The sequence below is a fragment of the Pleurodeles waltl genome, chromosome 6 (assembly GCF_031143425.1).
Source record: "Pleurodeles waltl isolate 20211129_DDA chromosome 6, aPleWal1.hap1.20221129, whole genome shotgun sequence".
Taxonomy (NCBI): domain Eukaryota; kingdom Metazoa; phylum Chordata; class Amphibia; order Caudata; family Salamandridae; genus Pleurodeles; species Pleurodeles waltl.
The window spans coordinates 1,189,342,181-1,189,359,388 of NC_090445.1; the positions used below are offsets into that span (position 1 = coordinate 1,189,342,181).

Here is a 17,208-nt window from a genome sequence, read left to right on the forward strand (position 1 = left end):
TTACATTGTCCAATAACTCTAACTGATCCACTTGTGTGTCTAACATTTTTCATTGTCTTTGAATTCAGCCTTACTCCTTCCAGGCTAACAAATTGGCATTCTTTAAACCTCTGTCAAGGAGACACCTACCATTTCCTACTTAACATATTTTTTTTAAAGCAAGACTTTTATATGTACCACATGACAGGTGATGCATCATGGAGAAACTTTTGGGAGCAGATCTGGCCTACCCTTTCTGATCCTGTGCTTCTATGCCTGACTCAGGGGTGGCAGATACAGCCAGAGTCTGAAAGGATTTGCCTTACCCTGTAGCCTAAGATTCTCCACTACCCCCAACCCTGCCTCTCCTCTCTCCTTGCACATCACCGTCCGCAGGTTCTCCAGAGCCTTCGTTATTGCTTCCCAGTGGTTCCTTCCTACTTCTTCCATCAGCTCCAAAGACACTGTGATCTCCCCTTACTAACATCAGCTACTCTTCACTTGCTTCGCCGAGGCTCCTCAGTAGGTTCTGCAAGGGTGTGATCATTTGAATGAATATATGTCACCACATTCTTCGATTTGACTTGCCAACGTCTGTTCAGGTGCTGAAAATTTCTGGGGAGAGCTTTGTTTTCTTTTATGTCAGTATTTATGGATCCTGTGTTTCTCTGTTTTTATTCCTTGCCTCCAAGCCACACTGGGCAGTACACCCACCTTGCATAATCAGCTTCAGCGGATGATCAGAGGAAAACAATGCAAGTGGTTGATACATGTAATATCCCTGCTTCTAGTCTCACCCCATTGTTCTTCACTGCTACAAGAGATTAATTTGACATCTGTAAAAAAAGTTTAGTTTTTTTAAAAACTTGGAATGTCTTATACTGCATTCTATAAGGTCAAATTTGAGGAGGCTGTATAGTTCAGTCAGTCACTATTTTCTTCATTACAACCACATACTAGATAGGCAGAGGACAAGGTCCCTGACCTACAGCCTACACTTATAAATTATTCTAAACTCACAAAAGGTAGGGCAGTACACAACGGCTCACCTTCACTCCATTGGGTTTCCCCGACCAAGGGATTTCATCCTGGATTGTGCACACCTAGCCCGCAGGAGATTTTTTTTTTAATATGAAGGTAAATTCTTCCTACAAACTCATGGGACATCAATGGAAAGCACATTCATGATGAATTTGACATGTTTGTATGCTCACAATCTTGAAAACATACTAAGTCATAACAACCCTTACCAGGAGAAGATCTTATTATGGGAAGGGTACATTGATGACATCATTCATATGCTGCAGAACAACACAAGAAGCAAGGGAATTGACAACTTGGTTGAATTGTGAAGACCCCTTTTCAGGGGCGTCTCCTCCACAGTGGCAGAGGGGCGTCGCCCCCCTGGCTAAGCCAGCAGATGAAAAAAAAAAAAAAAAAAAAATATATTGTGCTATTGTTTTATTTTTCATCATGATTTTTCATCTGCTGGCTCAGCCAGCAGGTGCGGGGAGGTGCGGGGCTGGGCCACGGGAAGGTGGGAACAGGGAGGAGGGAAGAGTACACTAAGTGCGCATGTGTGTTTGGCCGGCCATCTGAGGCTGGCCAAACACACATGCGCACGTAGGTTTCTCCTAGCCAGCTGTGTACACAGGCAGTCTGGAGAAACAGCACAGACCCCAGGCTTGTGTCTGAGCGGCAGTCACTGCTGCTCAGACCAATCCTGACGCTGCTTACATGCTACGTTTAGCATGTAAGCAGCATCAAGATTGCTCGGGAGCCTGGGCAGGTGTCCCAGCGAATCGTGGGACATCACAAGAGCAGCAAGGCGACAGAAGACAGAGACAGGCAGCAGAGGTAAGTGCTTTCTTTCTTTTTTAAAATGTTTCACCCGTTGTTCCCAGTCATCCCCGCACTTTGACATATGCGGCAGCCGCCGGTGCCCCTTCCTGAGATTCATTTGTACCATGAGCAATCATGAGTTAAATTTCTTCGACAATAGGATATTTGCGGCAGACGGCTCTTTAAAAACAGAACTCTACTAAAAACCCACAAGAAAAGAACAACATCCTGCATTTCAGTAATTTCCACTCACAGAGTCTATGAGAAAACCTACCCTTTGGACAACTCCTCTGTCTAAAACGCCATTGCACTGAGAAGGAAGAGTACAATATCTCTTGCAGGTTCTCTAGAAGAAACTCAAGGAACAGGGTATCCCTGAGGATTATCACAAAAGTTGACAAAAGAGCATAGAACAGAAACTGTGACCAGTTACTACAGACAAGGGTGAGGGAACCAAATAACAAGGTCATATGTGTAACTATACACAGTTTCTTCTCCAATGATATAAACAACCTGATAATTAGACACTAGAGATTCTATAAGGCATACACAGCTTGTTTATTTCAAAATAATTCCAGCAGCAAAAATACAGCCAAACGCGTTTCGGAGCCCACGCTCCTTGTTCACATGAACAAGGAGCGTGGGCTTCAAAACGCGTTGGGCTGTATTTTTATTGCTGGAATGGATTTGAAATAAACACGCTGTGTAGCTTGCCACTACGGCCTGTTTCTTTGTGCGTCATAATGGGTGTAAAATAGGAGGCGATGGATGTTGGAGATAATTTTTATATATATATGTATATATATATAAAAATTAAGAAGACTATCTTGGTTTTGTATGGGGCGAGAAATGAACACTTGAATCAGAAAGAGGCATTGCCTTTACTGTTCCACCACATATGATTTTTGTTTCCACAGGTGTGTACATGACTGGAATAGGATTGTAGGTTTGTAAATAAGCATACCACTGAGAAGATTATTAAGCAGAGCCAACATAGGAAAATACTGAACAACAGGATTGATCCCATACGTCGTTAGAGATAGATAAGAAATGCTGGGCCCACGAGTAAATATGAGTTTTTTTCTATATAAATTCAGCTTTTTAGACCAGCTTCCACTAGTGACAAGCAAATATAGTAGGCTAAGGAAAACTGTGAACAGTTTCTCTGTAGAAATAAATGATTTTTTTTTCCAGTGAGTGACTACAAGTGTGGTCCCCCACCATAGTGAATGATGTTGTTGGACCCTGGATACTGCAGGGTAAGTGGGAGCACAAGTGTTGCATAGTCACGCATTATTTTTCTCATGCATTGAAGTGAATTTTAATAACAGTATACCACATGAGTGATACATGTTTTTACCCAGAGACTCACTAATGAGACTAGTAAACAGACTTACTTGTAATAATTTATGCTTGTCGTGTACCGGTATTGTACTCAGAGATGACAGGTACAGTTAAGACTTATTTTTAATTTGAGGCATGACTGAAGCATGCAGTACAGACAACAGGGGTTTTTGTTCTACGTCTTGACAAAGGCCCAGGACCCTCTTTGTGGACTTTGATTACCCAAGGAAAGTATCCCATAAGAGGCCGAAATTAGTTGGCATAGTCCTAACTCGGTGGGTCAGACTGGCTGATGATGAAGCATAACACAACTATGTTGGTGAGGCCTTTCCCTCCATAAACACTTGGGTGTCTGTTATTATTTTGGACCTTTTGGTCATGAGTCTGGGGAGACCCGATAGAGAGAAGGTGAGTTGCTTTATACTGCCCTCCCTTTTGTGAATTTAGCACTATTTGCAATCACCTATCTATGGGTATACTGCCAATTGCACCCTTCATGACTGACAAGCGTGAGAGACATATAAAGAAAGGATATGTTTTTAGCATATGAGACATTAATCACTTAAAAGGCGTAATATTACTGCATATATGTCTGCCACCTTCATACAAATGCTTTTGCTTATGTACATTTTTAAAATATATATGTCAACCATCCATCACAGCTTTACTCTTTTTAGGATACGCTAGATGGTGTCCATATGCTCATATCAAAGTTTACTTTCACAGTCATCATAATCCATTACAAATTAACTCAGAGTGTAGAGCAGGAAGGTACAGCAACAAAGTGGCTACTCAAGAAATATAAATTAGTTTACCATTTAAAAACTGCCTATTGTACTTATACCTTCAAGCTATTACACAGCAATAAAAACAAATCCATATAAGTGACAAACAAACACTTAACAGATTGAAATAAACTACATTACAAAGCTGGTTTTTACACTACTAATCAAATCCTTTATAAAATATGTAAAAACACTGCTACCACATATTCCTTTGAAGACTGTGGCAAGCAAGTAGAAACATAATCAATGTATTTACAAAATTGCATGACAATTGCTGATTTGACCCACTTAAACATTAAATGAAGGCTTGCCTGAAAAATCCTTATTTGCCAACTATTAAAGTGCTGGAATAAAAAGTTTGTTCGTGCATTAATAAGCTTAGAGCAAGTGCAAAGGGCAAGTATTAAGGTTCCTTGTTTGTACCCACAAAGACGATCAGTTTCTGACGGCCAATGACACTCCAAGTGAGGTCAAATCTTTAGTAGGATAGTTAACAAGGACAGAGGATAAATATTCTTGCCACAGGTTTTTGCTGTTTTCAAATTCTGCCCATAAATAAAAGGTCAAGGATGATTCGGGCATTTGTTGCGCCACAGCGCTTGCCTGACAAGGCCGAATTCTAGGCGAGTCTAGTCCTGCGTGGTGTTAGGCTGCAATCTAAATCGATGTCTGTAGATATTTGCTTGGGCTGCTTCTATTAACTTTCAGTTACAACTCTGAGAACCCTAACTGAAGGAAGGCATTGAGAGAGCGTAGTTTAAATATTACATATACTAAAGTGAAATACTTATATCAATGCTTAACGATGCTGCATAGAAAACGACAATAAGTAGCGATTTGCTTAACGTGCATTTGATTTATGACTATAAATTGTGAAGTTATCATTGTGTATGTGAACTAATGACAATAATGAATAAAATTGTGTTATAATTAATCAAGCTTACATTAACGATTACGATATTGCATTTATATTGAAAACCTATAGGCTTTAAGTTAGCGTAAGCTGTGGATTTAGCTGCCTGGCTCTCATATTAAAAGTATTTTCTCTGTTTTTCAGTGTGTTGATTCGCAAAGGGCCACGACCCTGCAATTGTTCCTTTTCTTCATTCCATGTATCAACACAGATTCTGTTCTCACCCGCATGCTCGTTGTTTAGTATGAATTCAAATACAAAGTTGAAACAAAAGTAGATTAATGTAATGTACAAGGACGTTTAACCATGGACAAAGGAAACTCATGACCCGAGAAGACGTGCCAAACGGTGAAGCCACCTCCGAAGGCGTCAATTATGAAGACCAATCAAAATGTTATGAATTATCGTGGGGTGACAATTGGAATTACCTAATGTATAATTTGATAGGTTGAAGATAGTGGGGTATAGTAAATGTCCAATAGAATTTTGGGGGAAGGTATTACGAAAAAGGGATAAAAACCCATGTCACAGAAGGGTCGTTAGAACTAGGTAGGGAATGCTATCGATTTTATCCAGAAACTCTGTCTCTCTGTTTGGTGACTTTGAGACTTAATAAACCATCCTCACCCATAGACTGCCCCATTACACTTCTCCTCCTTATGAGGGAAGTGTCCCCAGTCCTTTAGAAAAGGTTAGACTGATGGCGATGTGACTGATGTCCTGAAGACAAAGACTGATCCTGTGTGCTGACCTAATCCTTGGAGGGTAATTATGACAATACAATTTGTAATTTGTCTGTTTGCTTTTCCTTTCTAGGTACCAACTGCTCATTTTGGATTGAGGCCATAGTTAGATGTTTTTCTAAATTGGTGTTCTAAATTATTTTGCATGAAGCCCAACATGCTGATGCTAATTAGTGGTTACGACAGGAGATCACTCTGACTGACGCAAATAGACAAAGACTGACGTTGCGCTATGCTGAACTGAGTCTTACGTGATATTCATTGTATTCTGATCTATGTTCACGCCGTGCTATGTTCTTATGTTTGTAATTCTTGCATTAATGAAATCACAGTTGCCATATTGTGACTATGCTCTTATGCTTCTTGGTTTTGAGATTGACTCTTCTGCTCGTAGATTGTAATCAATAGGGAATGAAATTCATAAAATTCTATCAACAGCTTTGGTTATTCATGGCTGAAAGGTCATGGTTGCGTCGACAATTTGATCAATGTCTTTAACCAAAGTAAAGTGTATTGTGGTGGCGAATATTGACGACATTATCAATATATTGCTTGACATATTGATCAGTTATCTCGTCATACGGTGTCTCACCACTGGGTCACAAGATTCATTAGCCTAAAACGAGTCCTAATGTGTAATAAATTGACATAGAAGGACGCGTTAACAGCATCAATGTATCTTCAGTCATGCTGAGGAAGGGAAGCACTGATCGACCACTCAGCTTAGTTTCCAACAATCTGAACGTAAATAAAAGAGAATTTGATTTCTGCTTTAGAGCTTTAAAGTGCTGACTAAAATTGATTCGCTAGTCAAAGGTAACCTCTAAAAATGTATATACCCTGGTTATTTACAATTTGTCGTCAGGATTCCAGGGCAGCTTTTTACCCGCTTGTAACCGAAACCATAAATTTCGTATTTTTTAATTCTGATTTCAAACCTGTAATTAATCGTTGTAATCCAATAGGGGTTTTACAAAGTAGTACTATATTGCCTGCATATTGCAGGGAAGCCAGAGGGATCCGAGCCAACCGCGGTGGATCTGGTATCCTTATGCTTAGGGAAGGCAATACAAGTCACAGGATTGACCCATCAAACTGCAATGCATGCAACATCTAACTTAATTAACAAATGACTAGGAAATGTGCATAATGGGATCTGAACATACAAAATTAGATTTTTTGGTGTAATTTATAAGGAAGAGAAGCAAACAGCAATACAATAAGTTACTCATAACAAGCGACATAAGGTGGTCACAAGTGTGTAAATAATCTCGCAACTTGTTAAGCATAAAATGCAATCTATAAAAAATAACAAATATAACAACTGACAAAGTCAGGCAAAAGTATAAGCTCAGCATTTTCTAGACTCATAAGAATGATGAGCGGCTTTGATAGTCCAGTATCAACTTTAATGTAAAAAAACAATTATGCAAAAGAGCGATCATGCAAAAGCTAAAACAATAAATATATCAATAGAGGTAAAAAATAAACTTATACTGAATGACCATGTGAACTTGTTTACCATGTGTACATGTAGATGCTATTTGCTCCCCCTGCTGAAATGAAAATGGAACAGCATAGAGTAAGTGGAGTCGCATAGATCAGAGTAGCATAAAGTGGAGTGGAGCAGAGCAGAGTGGGGTAGAGTGGAATCACATAGAATGAAGTGGCGGTGAGTGGAGAGTCGTAAAGTTGAGTGGCACAGAATGGAATGTCGTAGAGTCGAGTGGTGTTGAGTTATGTGGCGTAGAGCTAAATGCCGTGGAGTGGAATACAGTGGATTGGCATATAGTGCATGGAGCACCATTAAGTGTAGTGGCGCACACTGGAGTGGATTTGAGTGGCGTATAGTGGAATAGCGTAAAGTGGAGTGGCATACAGTAGAGTGACATACAGTGGAGCTGCGTAGAGTGCAGTGGTGTAAAGTACAGTGGTGTAGAGCAGTGGTTCCCAACCTGTGGTCCGGGGACACCTGGGGGTCCGGAAGCCTCCTCATGGGGTCTGCGACTGCTTAGAAAATTAAATAATATTAACAGATTAGGTCCCCAGCTTTCAGTAATGACTCAGTAGGGGGTCCTCAGGTTCCAATAATATTTCAGTGGGGGTTCCCAGATTCCAGTAATGATAAAGTGGGGGTCCACAGAAGTCAAAAGGTTGGGAACCACTGGTGAAGAGTGTAAAGGCGTACAGTGGAGAGGTGTCGTGTGTAGTAGCAGCGTGTAACGGCAGAGTGAGGTGGCGTATGGTGGCATAGGGCTGAGTATTGCACAGTGGAGTATCGTAGAGTGCAGGGGCACAGGAAAGAGTGGCGTAACTGGAATGGAGCATGGTGAAATAGCATGGAGTGGCAAAGAGTGGAGTAGAATGGACTGGGGTAGAGTTTAATAGTGTATAGTGTCATGACGTACAGTGGGGTGGTGTAGAGTGGAGTGGTGTAGAAGGGAATAGCGTACAGTGTAGCAGTGTAGCATGGAGGGGCATAGAATGGGGTAGTGTAGAATGGAGCGGCCTACAGTGGAGTGGCATATAGTGGAGTGTCGTGATGTAGAGAGGCACACAAAGGAATAATGTGGAGTGGAGTGGCAGGGATGGCGTGCAATGTAAAGAAATATAGTGGAGTGGCATAGAGTGAAGTAGCACAGAGTGGAAAAGGGTTAGATTGGAGTGGCATTGAGTGGAGTGGTATAGATTGGATTAACGTGGAGTAAATTGGCACAGAGTGTAGTAAATCAGTGTGCAGTGGCGTAGAGGGGAGTGGTTTTCGGTTTAGAGAAATAGAGTGGAGTGGCGTAGAGTGCAATGGCATAGACTGGAAAAGGTTAGAGTGGAGTGGCGTACAATAAAATAGAATGAAGTGGAGTGGCGTAGAATGGAGTGGCATATGGTGGAATAGAGTGGAGTGACGTGGAGTGGCGTACAGTTCAGAGGAATAGACTGTAGTGGCATAGAGTGGAGTGGGGTACAGTGGAGTGGCGTACAGTGGACAAGGTTGGAGTGGTGTAGAATGCAGTGGCGTAGAGTGGAACGGCGTGGAGCAGCATGTGGTGAATTGGTGTACAGTACACTGCCATACAGTGGAGTGGCAAACAGCGTAGTGGCACAGACTGGCGCAGATCTGAGTACGTACAGTGGGATAGTGTAGAATGGAGTGGCATACAGTGGAGTAATACAGAGTGCAGTGGTGGACCGTAGAATGGACTGAAGTAGACTGCTGCATAGTGTAATGGCATATAGTAGAGTAGTGTATAGTGGCAGAGAGTCGAGTGGCACACACTAGAATAGAGTACAGTGGAGTGCTCGAGAGTGAGTGGCATACAATTGAGTGGAGTGGAGTACAATGGAATAGCATAGAGTGGAGTGGCAAAGACTGGAGTGGTGTAGAGTGGAATAGCATATAGCATCATGATGTAGAGCGGAGTGGTTTAGAGTGATATGGTGTAGAGTAGAACAACATACAGTGAAACAGTGTAGGTGGATGGGTGGAGTGGCACAGAATGGAGCGGCATAGAGTACAATAGTGTTGAGTGGAGTGGAGCAGTGGACAGCTGAGTGGCATAAGGTGGCGTGCCATACAGTGGAGTGCCACATTTGGAATAGCCTGGAGTGGCATAGATTGGAATAGCATAGAGGGGAATGGCAAAGAGTGGAATAACGTAACATGGAGTCGCGCGGAGTGGAATGGCATACAGGTCAGTGGCATAGAGTTTAATGCCGCACAGTGGAATAGAGTAGAGTGGAGTAGAGTGGAGTGGAACAGAGTGGAGTGGCACAGAGTAAAGTAAGACAGAGTGGAGTGGAATACACTGGAGTGGTGTAGAGCGGAGCGAGGTAGATGGAGTGGAGTGGCGTAGCGTGGACTAGTGTGTGGTGCAGTAGAGTACAGTTTAAAGAGACATAGTTAGAAAGTAGTTGAATGAATGTAGATGAAATGTGGCAAGAATATATATTGTATGTGGTGGAGAAAGTCATTTTAGGTATTAGGTCCAATTTGGTGAAGTGCTGTTAAAGTTATAAATGGTAAAACAGTTTGTTTTATACTGTGCTGTGGTAACATTGCGGTATACAGTGGTACATGCAAATCACAAGGCAGTATATGATTAGCTAATAACTGTGTTTCCAAAAGTAAAACACAGTAATGTAGTTTTCGCCAATCTTTGGCTGTGTTCTGGGTTACGTCCTTAGATATAGGTAAGCAGTAGTTTTTATTATTGTTCACTACCTATTTTCTCTTTATTAAAGCGTTAATAGATAGGGAAATGTATTATTATTGTTCTCTATATTTTTTAAATGTTTATGCAGTACTGTGCTAGTACTTACAAAGCAGCCCAGTAGTTACATGAAAAAAAAAAAAAAAAAAAAAGAAATATGTAAAAAATTTTAAAAAAACACTGTAGTACACTCTATAAAATATAGTGTACTAGAGTGTATGTTCAGCTTTTTCCATATTTTTTTTTTTTTTAAACATTTTCAAGTACCGTTGTACTTCCACTGTGGTACAATGGCATACCATGACCTTTCTTTAACATACATAGAAATTTTAATAATTTTCCCTACCTATTTCCACTTTGATTAAGTGGTAATAGACTAGTACCACTTTAATAAAGTTGTAATAGGTAGAGGAAAATATAAAACCTACAGCTGACCTTTATCTAATGCCCTAGCCCAGACAACCTACAAAGTATGCTTAAAACAAAATGGCTGCCTTTTACTTTTGTAAAGGCAATCGTTAGCTAATCATATAATGCCTTGTCATCAGCAAGTACTGTGATATTTTGTGAAATTACTACAGCCTGATATATCACTACATTTGAAAGCCTTATAAATTCAACAATACTTACCACAGTTACCAGTATTACCAAAATGGATCATCTACACACCATAAACTATATACTTGCAAAATGTAATTCAAATCCAACTGTTCGTTTTCTTGCGATCTCTTTTTCTTTTTGACTGGAAACCTTCAAATATTTTCCAAATGTGGATTTGTATACCAATGCTTTTTGTGCATTTACCATATTATTGAGGAACCACCTAATTATTGTCAAGGAATCTGAGAAATGTGCCCATCTGGTCCCAAAAAATGTACATTGACAAGGTGATAACACAAACTTAACACCAACACCAACTTAATGATGTGTAATGTTATGAATCAATCAATATGTCACATTTTCAGATAGTCAAAATTAGATATCTTTTGTTGATTTGACCGATTCTACTAGATCAAGGTACTTTTGAGAGGCAGGAATACCAATATATAAAGAACAGGAATCCTAGAATTATGTTTTGTTACCCAATGTCTACAAGAATAAACTGAATACCCCAAGAGGTTGATAATCTCAGCACAAAAACAGTGTATTTGAATATACCTTAACATACATTGATCATTTTCTACTTCAATATGTGAAATCTATTCCCTCCTATGTCAGATACTAAAGACCTCTTATGGAAAATTGTTGATATAATATGGGATCTTTAACTTTGGTTTAAAACTCAGGATGTTACTTGGTTGTATGAAAGCATTAAACATCAAGATGGTTTGGCATCTTCTAGACATGTTAAGGTCTAGACCAATACAATTTGTCGAGGACACATAGATGATCTTAAGAATGATGGGATGGTGTCTTATAGATTAATTTCTCTCTTCTGTGGCTAGTTTATATAGACAACTATGAAATACTGCAGTTAGCACCTGCTTAGCCCCCAGCTAAGCAGGTTATGGGCTGGTGGGAGGAGCAGGTGGTAGAAGGCACAAAATTAGGGAGGTTCTCACAAACTATAATCATCTGGCTATGTTGTAGACTATCTTTTCATAACATGGCAGGGTACAGAAAATGATGCTGCGGAGAGCTTAAACAACTACAATTTGAATATACATTTTACAAATACTGTTAGTAGGAATGAAATCGAATACCTAGATAGAAGAGGTGGTTGAGAAGGGAAAAATCATACTTTCCTTTTTTAGTAAAAATCTACAAGTAGTAGTGGTTTGCATGCTCATGTTTTTCACGAAACGTTCCTGAAATGCAGTATATCATATGTAGAACTTTTAATTTCAAAGAATAGTTGTAGTTCTGTGAAGTTATTTGAGCAGGAACAAACATGATATCATTAAGAGTTTAAGAACACAGTAATATTGAAGTTATACTTAATCAAGCACGCGAAAAGTAAAATCTAAATCATGAGATGACTTATTATTTTTATTTCAAGTGAAATCTGAAACAGATCCAGCACTGAGTTTCATTACTGCTGACAGTAACAAATACAGGCAAATTCAAGATATTTAAGTAAGCATTAGAACATTCTTATAATAGAACTGATCATTAGGAAAGTAGTAACATGGGGACTACACAAAAAAGAGGTTTCGCTTTAGTTGAAACAATCGCCGAGTTCTATTAAATATTACTAATGAAAGATGTGTAAGTCAGGAATGTCTTGTTCATGCTGTTTGCTACGTTTGTATTAAAGTGTTCATGCCCAAAGAAATATGTAGGAAGTATGATATTCCTAGTACATAGAATCTTAAAATATTTAAGAGATGTGTGGAATATTGAATTACCTAGTGGTTAGGTACTGTAAGGAACTCCATAATAGTGAGAAGAACTTTATGTATAGATGACAGACACAGAACATATGTGGAAGACAAGCGTGCAGCAATCCAAGGCTGGGTGACAAAGCAAAGAATAGGATTAACAAGTGTAATATGTTTACGGTTATTTTTATTTGGAGGTACCGCTTATAATTCTGCTCCCAAGGGATACAGTTAAGACAATTTGAAACAAAAAATAGACATAAAGTAGATGCTCTTTGGATTTCCAGTAGTTGCCATCAATATTAGGAGTCTCGGCTAACAGGCAAACTTGCAGTTTTTGCTGTCCATTCCTTGCTGAATTAATTTCCCCACCGATCACAGTCAGGATGGAGAAATCAGGACAACTACATGGCTGCGTTAATAGCACGTACACGTTTGGCCTTCAAATGTGTCCACTATTATAGTTGCTCAGGCTTGTGTTACCTACAAAACTAATACTAGGTCATAAATTTCTACTCCCTAATTAACAGCTACCTACATTTATTAAACACACTTGTTTCATTTCTTTATGCGTTGAAAATGCAGTTTATTAGGAATTACGCTCTCTCCAAACTTGTGGGTAGGATGGTGCCTTTTTCGAGTTAATTCACATGACAGTAACCAACATGATTCATTTCAACATATCAGTGCTTATAACCCCCTCCTTTCCTTTCTATGATACTATCAGATGAGCTTGTGGCACGCTTCACCTCTAGGAGGAAATCAAGGTAGTCAGCATTCTGTGCCTGGTCCAGATGTAAATTGTTTGCTTATTTGTTTGGGTATTGCCAAAAGATATTGTGTTGGTAATTCACCATGCTCATTAGGCCTTTATACACACTGCTAGACAAGTGCATTTAGTAGAAATTATTTAATCAAAATATGAAGATGGGGTTTTATAAGTTTCAAAACGGTTCCTTTTGGTTTCTAACCTTAAAGCTATGGGTTGCAATATGGCAGATGACCGATCTATGAGAGCTGCAGGGCTATAAAAAAATGTCATGCTCTCCACATCTCCAATTGGATGCTTCTGGTGGGATGGGGATGTGGTAACATTCTTGGATTTATATGAGGACTATGAACTGAGAGCGAGCCAATTCCTGCTAATTCTGCTGATGAGACATATATTACAAAGTAGACAAGTCTCCTCTAGGGAAACAGAGTACTAGGGACCCCTAACACAACATGTAATATCCTAATTATACTCCACACTCCTACAAAATAGCCTCCTATCGCTAGGTGTGCTGAGAGAAAAATGGGAGGGAGAACTAAGTAACCTGGAGAACTATGACTGGAGTACCCGGGAGAAGTAGCAATCAGAAGGAGTTTCCGGCAGATTCACCTGAAGTTGCTGCACATGGCATACAATACTAGATACTAGAAGCCTGTTATTCTGGATGGAGAGAATTGAGAACAATCAGAGCCTAAAGGGAAGTCAGACAGGCACCCTGTTATATACAAAGTGGGAATGCCAGAGAGCCCAAGATTACTGGGGTAAAGTGGGCCATAGACCACTGTACTTGATTGCAAAGTAGTGATCACCCCACAACTGGTCTTCCTAGGTATTTGAGAATAACAATCCCTTGACTTCTGCTCTCTTCTTTTCTGCAACATTGCCTTGATAGTGGCCAAAGGGACTCAATTAAATCCTGGGGGAAAGCAAAGTTGCAATCTATGCAGGAATGGGAAAACAACATGGGCTGGCGCTGGATGGTAGAAAGTCTAGTATACCAGAAGAGGGGATGCCCTCGAAAATTTGAAAAGATCTGGGGCCTATGGGACATGGCAGAAGAGATGGTCCACACTGATGGTTTATGGGAGGGAGGGAGCATTAGACCAGAGGGAAATCGACAGGCCCACCAGGAATGGACAGGGAACTACTGGTTTGTATTAGGTTTATTTCTGAAATAATGCACCCTCAGCTCAGACTTGTTAAGTTTGTGTGAAAAAGATACTACTGAGGACCTGACATCCAGGGGATTGCTCCTTGCCAGGTTTGAGGAGAGAAGGGAGACCAACGAGGTAGACACCCCAGTGTCCGGGGAATGAGTGTACTCTGATGGACATATGAAGACATTTGCATATCTGGGGGAGACGGGAATTAGATGGTATCTTCAAATGATGTATGCTGTAAAGAATGTTGATACGTAAGGAAGCACTGATAATGTACAGGGAGTGCAGAATTATTAGGCAAGTTGTATTTTTGAGGATTAATTTTATTATTGAACAACAACCATGTTCTCAATGAACCCAAAAAACTCATTAATATCAAAGCTGAATATTTTTGGAAGTAGTTTTTAGTTTGTTTTTAGTTTTAGCTATGTTAGGGGGATATCTGTGTGTGCAGGTGACTATTACTGTGCATAATTATTAGGCAACTTAACAAAAAAAAATATATACCCATTTCAATTATTTATTATTACCAGGGAAACCAATATAACATCTCAACATTCACAAATATACATTTCTGACATTCAAAAACAAAACAAAAACAAATCAGTGACCAATATAGCCACATTTCTTTGCAAGGACACTCAAAAGCCTGCCATCCATGGATTCTGTCAGTGTTTTGATCTGTTCACCATCAACATTGCGTGCAGCAGCAACCACAGCCTCCCAGACACTGTTCAGAGAGGTGTACTGTTTTCCCTCCTTGTAAATCTCACATTAGATGATGGACCACAGGTTCTCAATGGGGTTCAGATCAGGTGAACAAGGAGGCCATGTCATTAGATTTCCTTCTTTTATACCCTTTCTTGCCAGCCACGCTGTGGAGTACTTGGACGCGTGTGATGGAGCATTGTCCTGCATGAAAACCATGTTTTTCTTGAAGGATACAGACTTCTTCCTGTACCACTGCTTGAAGAAGGTGTCTTCCAGGAACTGGCAGTAGGACTGGGAGTTGAGCTTGACTCCATCCTCAACCCGAAAAGGCCCCACAAGCTCATCTTTGATGATACCAGCCCAAACCAGTACTCCACCTCCACCTTGCTGGCGTCTGAGTCGGACTGGAGCTCTCTGCCCTTTACCAATCCAGCCACGGGCCCATCCATCTGGCCCATCAAGACTCACTCTCATTTCATCAGTCCATAAAACCTTAGAAAAATCAGTCTTGAGATATTTCTTGGCCCAGTCTTGACGTTTCAGCTTGTGTGTCTTGTTCAGTGGTGGTCGTCTTTCAGCCTTTCTTACCTTGGCCATGTCTCTGAGTATTGCACACCTTGTGCTTTTGGGCACTCCAGTGATGTTGCAGCTCTGAAATATGGCCAAACTGGTGGCAAGTGGCATCGTGGCAGCTGCACGCTTGACTTTTCTCAGTTCATGGGCAGTTATTTTGCGCCTTGGTTTTTCCACACGCTTCTTGCGACCCTGTTGACTATTTTGAATGAAACGCTTGATTGTTCGATGATCACGCTTCAGAAGCTTTGCAATTTTAAGAGTGCTGCATCCCTCTGCAAGATATCTCACTATTTTTGACTTTTCTGAGCCTGTCAAGTCCTTCTTTTGACCCATTTTGCCAAAGGAAAGGAAGTTGCCTAATAATTATGCACACCTGATATAGGGTGTTGATGTCATTAGACCACACCCCTTCTCATCACAGAGATGCACATCACCTAATATGCTTAATTGGTAGTAGGCTTTCGAGCCTATACAGCTTGGAGTAAGACAACATGCATAAAGAGGATGATGTGGTCAAAATACTCATTTGCCTAATAATTCTGCACTCCCTGTATATCACACGTTAAAAGATGGCTGAGTTGTTTAATGTGTTATTAGGTATGCATTTATAATGTACTAAAGGATGTTGAAGTACAATAAAATATTATCTATAAAAAATGTGGGTTGAAAAAAATTTGATAGTCAACACCATGCCTCTTTAAGTTGTCATTTGTATGTTATGACACATGACCATGCATGAAAACGCAATACAACTATTTTCAAAAAAAGGTTGCAATATGGACCTACAAACTGAAACAAATAATATTCTGCCCACTTCCATTAACTGGCAAATGTGGTGAAAAAATAGCAAACAGTGTACAAAGTATGGACCCATTGCCAATACAATCAAGAATAAGAGTATAAAACAAGCACTAACCTGGGCATTTGTATAATTTCTTTGCCTGAGCAATGTCTCCTGCACTAAGGCGTATCCGTTGACCAATAGTTGGCCTGGCACTGTTGTCAACTCGACGAGGAAGAATGGTATCCAGAAAAACACCTCTATGGAATGACAAGAAATGGAGTAAGCAGTGAAGAATGCAACCAATGAAAACAACAGTTTTGAAGACATTCATAGTTTTTGTTATACACAATGCAAGACAGTGATAAACTGGAATTCTCATTAAAGTAAGTATTCTTCAAATCAGCAACAGAAAATATCAAGAAGTTATAAACTATTCTTATAAGCCATTTATGAGAAATTGGGTTGTTGGTTGTCTGGTGTGCTAACCCTGGCCAAGCAACAGCCACTAGCCTTGCCAGGGTGGACCACAAATTCACTAAATGAACCTGTGCTTAACCCTGTGCTAGCTTGGCACAAAAGCAATCAGGCTAAGCTTAGTGTAAAGTATTTATGCACCACACAAACAGTAATAACGTGAAAATACAATACAAGAAAAAATCCACACTCATTTGGAAAAATAGAATACATTGCAATAAAAATTAAAAACCAAATGAACAAAATTCCAATCAGTAATACTGGAGCTATAAATAATTAAAGTTTCACGGAAAAAGGCGCTTAAAAGATCAAAGTGCCATCTGCAGACATCTACTCACGCGAGCTGGATAAAAAGTGGATTGGGCCCGGTCAACAGTTACCTTCAGACTTGGATAAAAATCTGATGAAAGAGTCTCTGAGAAGAGACAAGTTCTGCAGGGAAAGGCTGCAGAAGGTGTCTGAGGAAGAGGTGTTGTTGCCAGGGAGCCGATGGGTGATAATTTCTGCATTCGGTCTCTTTTTTTGGACGTGGAAAATGTGCAGCAGGGCGAGTGTGGAGGCTGTAGTTGATCAGAGTTCCAGGAAGCCAAATACCC

General features: G+C 40.1%; 1 protein-coding gene across 1 annotated transcript in view; it reads right to left on the bottom strand.

Annotated features, from left to right (window-relative positions):
* The window catches only part of TLL2 (tolloid like 2), a 1,863,287-nt gene that overhangs the window by 746,197 nt on the left and 1,099,882 nt on the right, over nt 1-17,208 (bottom strand). Inside the window, exon 8 of the mRNA XM_069240439.1 lies at nt 16,271-16,395. Coding sequence (XP_069096540.1) covers nt 16,271-16,395 — 125 coding nt within the window. The remainder of the gene's footprint in view (nt 1-16,270; nt 16,396-17,208) is intronic.